Below are 12,846 nucleotides of genomic sequence, written 5' to 3' on the forward strand. Positions count from 1 at the left end.
ACAGCATCCCCGTAAAGCCAGGCAGACAGGTACAGGTGTAGTTAAAGATATCATCAGTACACGTCCCATTGTTCAAACACAGGTTCTCAGGACACTCACGCCACACTGAAAAATAACCGTCACATATTCACATTTACAAGTTGTAGCTGAGGTCTCCAGCACTGCATACACAATAAAACAGACGATTTAATCCACTATTTTTCAGTTGCCAATTTTCAAGATTGAAATGAATGCTATGCTTATTGTTTAATTCATATAAATATGTAGAGATCATGTATTGGAAAAAAATCTAAACTGAAGGCCCAAGCTGTTATTACAGTCAGACAGACAAACGGAGACATTGTTCCATTGCCAGCGTTAATTAGTACGCCTGTGTGACTATTTACATACTGTTTGTCTTTTTGTTTGTATGTTAATTTTCAACGTCGCGCTCATCAATATTTCAGTTGTAACGAAGGCGGTCACGAAATTCCAGCCAAATTTGGAAAGGGAGGAACTAGAGTTTTAAAGTCAGTTAACTCTCTTGCCTCATAAAGATGTTTTTATAGTGCTATAGTACTCACGGAAATGAAAAAAACCTGTTATTTCGACCTCAGATCTTAAATAAATGCAGTTAATATACAAAATACGTAAATATTCAAACAACTAAATTAGTACTAATTGGGCCGTGGCACAAATACAGCGTATCAAATGTTTTTATGCCTTTTTACACGTAAAAGTGTGTAAAAATGTGAATAAAACAGATTATTGTGAAACAGGGCATAACCAGGTGTAAGTAGATCAAGGTGACCTATGACACCTTGACGACAGGTGAGAACAGGTGCATAATGCCTATAGTCTGTTTCTGCTATGTCAATTTGGACTTAGTTTTATTTTTCAATGTTGAAAGTGCTGACAAATTACCTCCTGTAAAGTACATTTTGTATTGTTCACTGAGATCAAACTAGCAAATCCAGACTAGTACTTTTCGAGTTGTTTTGTTATTTCGTATTTACAGCTACGTAACACTTTGTGTCGATTTTTAAATTGAGAAAAATAGTTTTTTTTTTTCATTTCCTAGAGTACTTTAGCTCACTGAGATACCATGCCGCAGTTTAACATGAATACCCCACTCAGACACAGTATACTGACTCCGAGCCGACCAGTCCTTGTTTTAGCCCCTTAACTCCAAGCGCCAGGCAGTATAACAATAGGTACCATCTCTTAACGTTTTTTGGTGTAATGCGGCCGGGGATCGAACCCCGAACCTTCCGCTCTTCGGGCTTCACCACTAGACCACGGACGCGGTCCTTTTTGACTGATGTGTAGAATGCAGCGGTTTTGTAAACTTATGCTTGTTTATGCTTGTGTTGACAAATGCTTGCTTGTTGCTGGTTTTATGAACGTATGTATGTTTATATTTTTTTTAATGTAGTCTTTGAATGGCATTTTCGAAGTCATACACAGAAGGAAGAGAATTTATGGATGTCAACTTCTTTATTATGACGAAACACGACGTTTCGGAGTATACGCTTAGTCCTTATTGCTTTTATCTTTGTCGGTGTTAATTATCCAGCTGCCTTTCCTTTGACTTTATTGCTATTTCTATTCCTTTACCTATCAGATCTAATTACCCCCGCCCTCCCGTTTGCCTATTGTCCATTACCAATCAATGATAATTTAAGGGCTGGCTTCCAGTTGTCCATAACAAGGTAGACACAATTTTATGGATAACAACTTCTTAAATACTGTAAAAAGTGACGTTTCGGTACAGATCCTAATCCCGTTGTCAAGCAGGAATAAGTGAGTTACTTACTTACTTACTTTGGAGATTTAACGTGCGCTTCCGACTGATGCGTATTTCGCACACGGGCCCTTTAATGTGTTTCCCAAAGGAGCGAAAGTGGTTTATGTGCTTTTGATTTGGTAGGTTATTGTGTTTTTAGATGCGTTTTATTAGTTCCGTTTTGATTAAGAATACGCCTCAGGCCTTGAAGTTTTCTAGTTTATTTTGTGGGTTTAGTATTGCTTCTAGAGTGAGAGCCTTGTTTAGATTGAGGGTGGTTTGTAATGCGGTTCGATGTGCTAGGTAGTGTGTGCAGTGGATGAGTGCGTGTTCTGGGGTTTCTAGTTGTTTGCAGTGTGGGCAGTTACGTGTAGTGTGTTTTTTAATTTTTTTTTAGGTTGTTATTTAGGTTGGTGTGTCCTGTTTGGAGTTTAGTGATTACTCTGACGATTTTTTTTGATGGATGGAGAATTTTTGGTTTGGTTAGTGGTTTGCTGAACACTTTTTTGATTTGGCTATTTGAGTTTAGATATAGGTTATGCCATTTTTTGTGATTTTTTGCTTGTTTACACTTTTAATTTCTGATTTTGAGATGGGTAAGTTTAAGCTTATTTCTGGGATTTTGAGGGATAGTTTAGCTGCTTTATCGGCGTTTTCATTACCGTATATTCCTACGTGGGCGGGTATCCACAAGAAGGTTATTTGTTTGCCTGCCTTAGTTAGGTCGTTGGAGCTTTTAAGTATTTGATTTATTAATTTAGGTCGGTTTTTGGTATTTTTGTTTTGGAGGGCTTGCAGTCCACTTAGGGAGTCGGTAAGTATTAGGATTTTTTTGGTGGTTTTTGGATTCTTGATTATGGAGGGCTGAGGCCATGCCCATTAGTTCTGCCGTGAATATTGATTGGTTGTTTGGGAGTCGGAAGGATTGTGTGGTTTTAGTTGGTTGTGTGGTATGGACTCCGAAACCTGTGTTTGGAGGTCGGATCTGAGGATCCGTCCGTGTAAATGTGACACCAATTTGGCCAATTTTCGTGTATGTATGCTAGTGTGGTAGTTTTAGCTATGTTTGGGTCGGTTTGTTTATTTATTTGGCTAGCTAGTGTTGTGTCTATTTTGGGTATTTTAAGTTTAGGGGTGAAGATATTTGATTGTTTGCAGTTTTGTTTAATTTTTTTAATTTGGTGTTCATTTAGGTAGTTTGTTATTCTTTGGGATATTGGGGTAAGTAAGGGGTGTTTACGAGCTAGAGCTTGGTTTTTGGGGCAGATGTTTTGGTTTATTAAGTTTTGGATGAGAGGGTTTGATTGGGACGCGGCCCAGAAATTGAAGCTTAGCTGTTCCCTGCGTAGACTTAGTAGAATGAGTGAGGAATTTAGTACAGAATATATATAGTAGGTGGAAGATTAACTGTAGAGGACTAACAGTAACAACAATTGTATACATGAGTGGGATAACATAGGTAGGTGTTGACAACAAAGGGGCAATACTTTCACAACACGATGGACAGAAAACACACAGGTGGAAGCCAACGGGACATGAAGCCAATTAAACAGGATAAGTGATTAATGCTTGATGAGTTCATAGTAGGCGGATGGGATGAAATAGTCTTGATCTCTGTTGATTTAAGTCCCTCACTCAGTCTTGCTTGACAACGGTATAAGGATATATACCGAAACGTCGCTTTTTACAGTATTAAAGAAGTTGTTATCCATAAAATTGTGTCTACCTTGTCATCCGTCAACTTCTAAGTAATGCCTATCAAACAATTTAGTTGTCCATAACCATGAGCGCTAATTACTGTTAAGTGTGGGCTTCCATTGTCTATTGCTAATCACCTGTCAGCGACAATCATCTGTTGGCCTCCTTGTTAAGTTTCCACCTTTTGTTATCATATTACTTTTGTTATCTTACATGTACATATATGTGCCATCTGCCTCGCGGCATTCCCCTAAAATTAAAACATCCAAATTCGCAGATGACGGAGCCCTCTGGATCCGCACAAAAAGTATGTCAACTTCCCAAAATCTACTCCAAAAATCCCTAAATAAAATACAGCAATTGGCAGACAAGTGGGGCTTCTCCCTAAACTCCGAAAAAACTACAGGAATAGTCTTCAAACACCGAAAAATGAAACACACCACCCCAAATCTTAAATTAAACAATAAACCAATTAAGTTCCAAAAACAAACCAAATTCCTAGGGCTAATCTTCGATCAACACCTAACATGGGAGGCCCACGTTAAAAACTTAACAACTAAATGCAGCAAACATCTAAACGCACTAAGATGCCTCACCGGCTCCAACTGGGGGGCCTCCAAAGATACTCTACTCTCTCTCTACACATCACTAATTAGGTCTAAATTAGATTACGGATGTGCGATCTATGATACGCTTAGCAATAACCTAACCAAAAAACTAGACTCAATCCAATACCAAGCTCTTAAAATAGTCACACGTTCCCAACATGGCACCTCTCTCACTTCACTTCAGGCCTTAACAGGAGAAATGCCACTAAACCTACGTAGGCAACACTTAACCCTTAATTTCTGGGCCTCGTCCCAATCAAACCCTCTCATCCAAAACCTCATAAACGAAAATATCCGCCCTCGTAACCAGGCTCTAACTAGGAAGCACCCTTTACTTACTCCAATATCTCAACGAATTTTCAACTACCTAAACGAAAACCAAATAGATAACCTCCAACAAAACTGCAAACCATCAAATATATTTACCCCAAAACTAAAAATCCCCAAAATAGACACATCTCTGGCAAACTCAATAAACAAACAAACCGATCCAAACATAGCTAAATCCACCACACTAGCTTACATACACGAAAACTGGCCAAATTGGTGCCACATCTACACAGACGGATCTTCCGATCCGATCACAAATCGCACTGGTTTCGGAGTCCACATAGCACAACCAAATAGGAACACTCAATCTTATCGACTCCCAAACAACCAATCCATCTTCACTGCAGAGTTAATGGGCATAGCATCCGCCCTCCATAACCAACATGCTAAAAAACATAAAAAAATCCTAATACTCACAGACTCACTAAGTGGACTACAGGCCCTCCAAAATAAAAACACCAAAAACCGCCCTAAACTCATTAACCAAATACTCAAAAGCGCAAATAACTTAACAGAGGCAGGCAAACAAATAGCATTTATCTGGATCCCAGCCCACGTAGGAATATATGTAAACGAAAACGCCGATCAAGCCGCCAAAAAATCCCTCAAAATTCCTGAAATAAGCCTTAATCTACCAATATCTAAAGCAGAGATCAAAAGCATTAACAAACGTAAAATCACCCAAAAATGGCATAAGACATACCTAAAAACAAACACACAGATAATCAAAATCCTCAAAAAACCTCTAACCAAACCTAAAATCCTCCATCCATCCAAGAAAATTGATAGAATAATCACCAAACTCCAAACAGGTCACACTAAACTAAACAGTCAACTCCTAAAAATAAAAAAACACGCAACCGGAAAATGCCCACACTGCCCACACCTGGAAACAATAGAACATGCACTCTTACACTTCACGCACTACCAAACCCACCGAGCAACACTCCAAACAAATCTAAAACTAGATAAAGCCATAACCCTAGAATCAATCCTAAATCCACATAACAATATAGAAAAATTTAAAGCACTAGGCGTATACTTAACTAAAACCAATCTAATAATCCGCATCTAAAAACACTCAACCACACCACATAAACAAACAAACAAACACACACCAACACACTCCCTTAGTACACTACCACACCCCTAGGCATGCATTCCAAATTTCAAAATCTCCAAAACTTATATAAGCAACCACTAAAACCCCCCTCTGGTTGCAACACCTTTATTTTCCCTTCAAAACCACGCTAAATGGCCCGACCGGGCCCGTGTGCGAAATACGCTCCAGTCGGAGAGCGCACGTTAAATCTCTAAACGTAAGTAAGTAAGTAAGGCATTCAATCACCTGCTGAATGAGTAAGCATATACTCCGAAACGTTGTGTTCCTCATAATAAAGAAGTTGACATCCATATATTCTCTTCCTTAGTTTATATGTAATTGCTCGTCTTTATATGTGAACATGTGAAAGTGAAAATGCATGTGAATCTGTCAAGGAAAACATGCATCTATTATGATTATGCATGCGCAGGTTTATTCCTGTATGACTATTCCCATTATGACTACTGAAAAAAGAAAAACAATCCGGTGATTTGTATTGTGAGCAACTGTCCACGCTGCCGGGGTACGCTGTCACCGTGTCTGACAACTCGATCTGTTTAGTCGCTTATACGATCAACATAGGTTGCTGGGGACCTATTAAACCCCGGAATCCCCTCAGGGTTATAAGATACAATCTGAGTCTCAGAATGGATTTCGCAAGCGTTATACAACAATAGATAACAATAGATTTACCCTTCAAAAGTTGTTCGATAAATATTTAAGTAATCCTACAATCGATTTACACCGCCACTGTTGAAGTTTGGCAGGTCTTTGATTTAGTTGACAGCTTTTGTACTTTTAAATAATGGTTGTAATGGTGAAGCTTATAACATTATTTATATGATCAGCTATCGTTCAATAATGTTCCAATAGCCAATTCCCTACCACCGCTATACACACATGAGCTAGACATAGGGGAGACAAGAGAAAACGCATTATCAGTTTTGTATTTAGTGAGTGAGTGAGTTTGGTTTAACGCCGCTTTTAACAGTATTCCAGTTATATCACGGCGTGTCGGAGGAAAGCCCGAAGTGATGCAGGTCTCAGACGTTTACCGCTTCGGTGAAACCCACGAGCACGGGTATGGTGCTGACATTAATGTTAACGTATAAAGATTCAGAGAGAAAAACACTATCCCCTAGACAGTATGACAAGACGGATGACTTCAACTTAACAATAGTCAACTTTGTCTTTGTGTCAAGGAATATTCCAGCAGCTCCAGACTTTAGTGTCAACATGTCACAACTTTCGACGTACAATCGAGCAACTTTCTACGAAAGTTTAAAAAATGAGCGTCATTCGTCTCTTTTTCAAAACTTGATTGAAAAGGCCATATAACATTTAAGTGAGTGAGTGATTGAGTTGGGTTTAACGCCGCTTTTAACAGTCAGTATTCCATTTATATCGCGGCGTGTCAGCTTAATGAGGGAGGAAAGCCCGAAGTAATGCAGGTCTAAGACGTTTACCACTTCGGTAAAACCCACGAGCACGGGTATGGTGCTGACAAACCTAGAAACATAATTGGGGCGACCCGGGATTCGAACCCACAATCATAGGTTTCTGGCGTGCCCGAGGGACGCAACTCTGCACAGCGAATCGCGGCGCCTTAGACGACTGGACGACTAGAAACGGTTGTATGGTCGACACGTTGGGGACATTTCCAAATTTGACGCATCAGTGACAAATATGATGCAATATTGCAGTTTCCTGTTTTGACTTGTAACATATGTTTCCGTGACAATCTGTGAACAACAGACCCCCTATACCTAGGTTTGCGACGGGTGCCATCGGTGGAGCAGAATACGCTCACCTTTTCGCGAATACCTGGCGTCATCACTATTTGATATTGATTCATTAACGCATGCGGGGCGGAGTGGTAGCCTCGTGTTTTAAGCGTTAAAGACCCGGGTTCGGTTCCCCACGTACAGTGAGTGAAGCCCATTTCTGGTGTCCCCCGCCGTGATATTGCTGGAATATTGCTAAAATCGGCGTAAAACCATAATCACTCACTCATTAACCCATGCTTATGATATAGTCGGAATCGTAGAATGGGCTCTTTTCTTGTGATTATTACAGACGTTTGTCGCTTCTATTTACATTTTCAATATCTACATAAATGCTTTTTAAAAACAAAGTTTGTGGACGCTGATTTTGGAGTCACAAAGTTTAGTTTTTTTAGGATATGAATATTTTGTAAGGAAACAACACTTACAGCCATTGGCCTGTCTCGCAATTCCCATCGACATGCCATTCCCTTCATAGTGAGAATAGGAGTACACCAATGCTGCATAGGGAATTCCGGGCCCAAGGCCAAAGTTCAGCGTCCCAGCGGTCACAGACCCCCTTGCAACAGAATACCGACATGATGGCACACCATCGGTGTCATAATCCGCTGGCAGTGTGTCTGCATAGGCTGTCTTCACGACCAAAGTCACATGTGTCTTGAAGTTCTTTCCATCCAAAACCGAAAGGTCCGTGGCGAAACCCTCAGTAAATCTTTCAACAGGGGGTACAACAATCATGAAGGGATCTCCTAGGTTGCTGGGCCCTCCTGTAGCCCCCTTCCCGTACATCAAGACCATCACAGGGCCAGACGCATGTATGCAAAGGGTTCTGTTTAATTCGAGATCTACTTCCCAGAATTGTCCTTCCATCAAAACGTGAACGTCTCCCTCGGACGTGGTTAAGTTTGTGTCATCCTCTGATGCTAGAACACGAAACACAGCTTCCCTATCTCTACCTGGTCCATGGAGTACGTACCTTTGGCCAAACAAATGCGTCGGGGGTATCATCTCCGCAAAGGTGTCCCTCCCGCCTACGTTTACAGGAACAAAACTACCAAGATGCCCAGACACAACCCCTAACGGTTTGCTGCTCGATACCAAAGTCCCCGTAGGATCTCCAGTGCAGCTGGCTTCAAACACTTCATGCTGATTAAGGGTGATGTTGTAGACATAACCATCGCCCAGAAGGTCGCCAAGAACTGTACCACAGTCGCCGTTCAACGTGAGCTGGAACTTGAATGACACAACCGTATTAGCCTCCGTTGCTACTACACCAAATATTGGTATATCTGTATTTCTTACGTACCCGAACGATGCCAGATAATGCCGGTGACCAAGGACAGGGACGGGCAAGACGTTGAAGGAGTAAGATGAGAAACCACAGAAGTTGTAGGCGTAGACAGAGACCTCCGCGGTGGCCTGAACAAGGACGCCTCGTTTTTCTATGACCAGCAAAGCCGCCATTGCAATGTCGTTGGTCAGAGTAGTGGTCCTTGACTCCCCGCCAGGGATGGATAATGTGGTGTTGATACTGTATAAGGAATTGGTGATGGTCACGTCAGCGTTCGTGAGGGCCGCGATCATCAATTTGAGGGTTCCTCCGTGTTGGTTGAGACCTTTCGTGAAGATGACGACAAAATCCCGTCCGTACTGACTTGGCATAGTTTGTCCTGAAAAACAATTACATGATCGTCACAGTTCTTTATGGAATATTCTTTAGTTTGTCTGTTCATTTGACGTTTAGTTCGAAATTCAAGCGGTCAGTAAATACTCGAGTCTGGACCAGACAATCCAGTAATTGACACCATGAGCATCGATCGACGCAATTGGGATACGATGACATCCATCAACCAAGTCAGCGAGCCCTACAGCCTGATCCCTTTTTTCGCCTCTTACGACAAGCATAGGTCGGTCAAGGCTAATTCTAATTAGACGTTCTTAAAAACTTTAAATACACGTTTCTTAAAAGACATATAACATGTCAACACTATGTAAAGCCTCTTTAAGGATGTTGATAAAATGTACAAGCTTTAAAAATATTTACTCAGATTTTAATAATGATGACTCCCTGAATAGAATCCGGCCTCTAAAATGTCTGACAAACCAATTTTACGAACAGGTGGGTTAAGTTTGGTATTTCTCGCATATTCTCACAAACCTCAAGTCGATTATCTGTACCTTTTCTCCAAACACCGGTTGTCATATCTCTCCTACTTTTGGATGCGATCGTGAAGCCATAATTTGAAGAACAATGAAGAACAAAGCCTGTTTTGTTTTATTTCACGCTAAAACATTTTCTGCTATGACGTCATTTCCGGTGATTCAAAGTGCTCTCGCAACTTGATGACGTCGTAAACTGGATCACGTTATGTTTTAGAGGGAAGTGTCCAGTGTGTTGATCCCCATAGATGCTGCTCGACAAAGCAGATAAACGTAATGTCCGAACGGTCTCACCCAAAAGTGGGAGAAATATGACAATAGGTAATGGGAGAAAGAGTACAGATAATCGACGTGAGGATTGTCAGATACCAAACATGACCCACCTGTTCGTAAAATGGATCAAGCTTCTTTAAAAAACTTAATTTTGTACTTTAGATGCATGGATGCTTTGGACCCAAGACTACAAAGGTCAGAGGCAAATTCGCAACTACTACAAATAAGGATGTTATAAAATTAATAATCACTATATTTTCTCCCTATTTTAAGTAGTCTAATGATCCGTATTTTTGTATGCGGGAAATGTGACTCGTATTATTAGTGTATGTATTCTAACACAATAAGTTAATTCATGCATGACTATACCTATATTCATATACATGACAATATTGTTCATATCATTCCTCATTTCTGGTGTCCCCCGCCGTGATATTGCTGGAATATTGCTAAAAGCGGCGAAAAACCATACTCACTCACTCACTCACTCACTCATTACATACCTGTTTGTGTAGACCTGCTGTTATACGTCAATGCAGATCATGTTATTACAGATGATGAAGCTATTATATATGTACAACAAAAGATTTGTTTTCATTCTGTCTTTCTCTATTAATAAATTATGTAATGTCTGTGTTTATAAATGGAACAGTGATTTTATTGATGAACATCATACACTAATATTCATGTTTTTTTCACTTTACGCCATTAAACAGTGGGGATGCACGACGGTAAACACATCACCTACCTGCTACTGCAAGCATGGGGATCAGGGCGATGAAGATGGCCTGGAATGGAAAACATAATTGACTTTTGTTTTTTTAAGTATACTAAGTAAATCAGCCATAATCCCATTGTTTACATTACTGGCTTCATCCTTTGTATCACGGCACTGACTTCACCCATGGTCATCATCACTGCCCTTGTGTGTACACAGCAGGCTTCGCTACTCCAGTATATCTACCCTACTGTATAAACGATTTTAGATGTGTGTGCCCTTTGTCCATTACGTTGAAATTTTGTTCTTCGTTGCAACCCCACCTCAATTCGGGGTACTTTCATGCCAATATTGGATGCTGTTTGACTGCCATTTTAAATGTTGATTTCGATGAGATTTTGATCTTTTCAAAATATTTTACTTCACGCGTCTATCTTCGTGGTTTTTTAAACAAGAGTGATTTAAAAATATGGTTTATGTTTCTATTGGCAATTGCTCGATCAGTTCAAACGTTGCAGCCCTTGGAAAAAATATGATCGACCAGCGATTAATATTTCAAGTTGATTATTTCTGCTTTTAAAGGTATTATACCAAGATCACGTCACAGAATGAAAAAAATCTAATATCTTTTTTAAGAACGAAATCAATGGTACACTTGTTTACTTCTCGTAAGGAACTAAAATAATCATGCCGTTGTGTTGATCCGTCAAGGTATTAATGGAGTTTCATTTGCAAAGCGTTTTTGCGCTGTGTGTTTGGCACAGGTCAGACGTGCAATCGTTTCAAGCGTGTTTATACTGTAACCCGAGTGATGCGCAAAGGTTATGTATTTAGTCATATTGGATAATGACTATTCGTCAATCGTCTTTTAATTTCGTGAAGTAGGAGATAACAATTTGTGTTTTCAGTGTAAAGAAAGGATACTTGAAGATTGAATTTGGATAATCGAGTAATTTCCAAATTTATGAAAGGTTATTTATGTTGTGAATCGTGTGTTACTCAAGGGGATCATATCACACTGTGATCATATGCAATCGTTGATGGTTGTTGCTCACTACCCAACCCAGAGTCTGTCATTTACAGCTGCTTTCATACAGCTGGAGTATTGCTGACTGCGGTGTAAAATAACATTCATTCGTTCCAACATAAACCTTCCCAGGCTCGATTATTTAGACAGATGCATACAGCTGGAATATTGCTGACTGCGGCGTTAAACAACAAACAAACAAACGTTCTCGGTCTTTCTTCCTTCATTAACCTGACATTCATAAAAGCGGCGTTAAACCCAACTCACTCACTAATGCTCAGAGGGCTAGCACTATAAAACCGGCATAAGCTATCCGGACACACACACGTGTATGTAAGTGCAATAATCTTGAGTGCGACGTTAAACCCAATTTCACCTCACCTCCTCTCTTATCCAGCTGGGGTGCACGGGTGGCCGCAATTCGCTGTGCAGAGTTGCGTCCCTTGGGCACGCCAGAAACCTATGATTGTGGGTTCGAATCCCGGTTCACCCCGATTATGTTTCTAGGTTTGACAGCACCATACCTGTTCTTGTGGGTTTCATCGAAGTGGTAAACGTCTAAGACCTGCATCACTTTGGCCTTTCCTCCCACATTAAGCTGATACGGCGTGATGTAACTGGACTACTGTTAAAAGCGGCGTTTAACCCAACTCACTCCCATTTATCCAGCCTCTCAGCGCCATCGATGACTCGTCCTTATACCTTTCTATCTGAAAGACCCAGCCATGTCACCTCATCTTCAAGACCATCTACGTTTCATCAAACCCACGACTAGTAGCTCCTGACTTAAGTAAGGGACGTAACTCTGCATAGGGTATTCTGACCATGTCCCCCTATGACAGCAGAGGCTGACGTACATTAAGAATGTCAGTGAATCTACATTCAGTTTTTTTAACGGTTATAACTACAGATAAATATTTGTTAGAAACTGTTTGATTTAATATTACATCATCATCATCATCATCATCATCATCATCATCATATCATCATGGCAAATTCTGCTGTGTAGATTGATAGCTAACATTTAACTCAAGAACAGGAATGACAAATGTATCCTCAACTATAACCCATTTTGGATATTTAATTGCGTGGTTTCGATTAAGCTCACATTAAACAATAACAGAAGCGATCACAACTGCCAAAGGATGCAAATATCCCATTAAAAGGTGAAATAAAAGTAAACAAACATTTTTAGGAAACGAGCAAGCTCCACAGTTTACTCAATAAACATTTGCCCTTAGTTGCCGGCTTACTTCCTGAAGTCGCCGTTGTTCGGCGTCATGTACAAGAAACAAGATAACTGCACATGAACCAATCGCTACACTTGTTGTCTTGTCTCGGATGCTACTAATGACAATCCGGAAGAGCAGAGTATAGGATG

At 40.4% G+C, this 12,846-nt stretch overlaps 1 protein-coding gene across 1 annotated transcript; it reads right to left on the reverse strand.

The window, feature by feature from the left end:
• Position 1: 1 nt before the first annotated feature.
• On the reverse strand, positions 2–10,626 carry LOC139454808 (uncharacterized; the record flags this gene model as incomplete). Its single annotated transcript, XM_071236433.1, has 4 exons — positions 10,618–10,626; positions 10,469–10,508; positions 7,716–8,957; positions 2–105 (listed from the first exon to the last, which is right to left on the reverse strand). Coding segments are annotated over exons 1-4 (1,395 nt in total), but the record flags the coding sequence as incomplete, so codon positions are not given.
• Positions 10,627–12,846: the final 2,220 nt, after the last annotated feature.

Source organism: Haliotis cracherodii, unplaced genomic scaffold (assembly GCF_022045235.1).
Source record: "Haliotis cracherodii isolate W230 unplaced genomic scaffold, xgHalCrac1.p SCAF_11, whole genome shotgun sequence".
NCBI classification, from domain to species: domain Eukaryota; kingdom Metazoa; phylum Mollusca; class Gastropoda; order Lepetellida; family Haliotidae; genus Haliotis; species Haliotis cracherodii.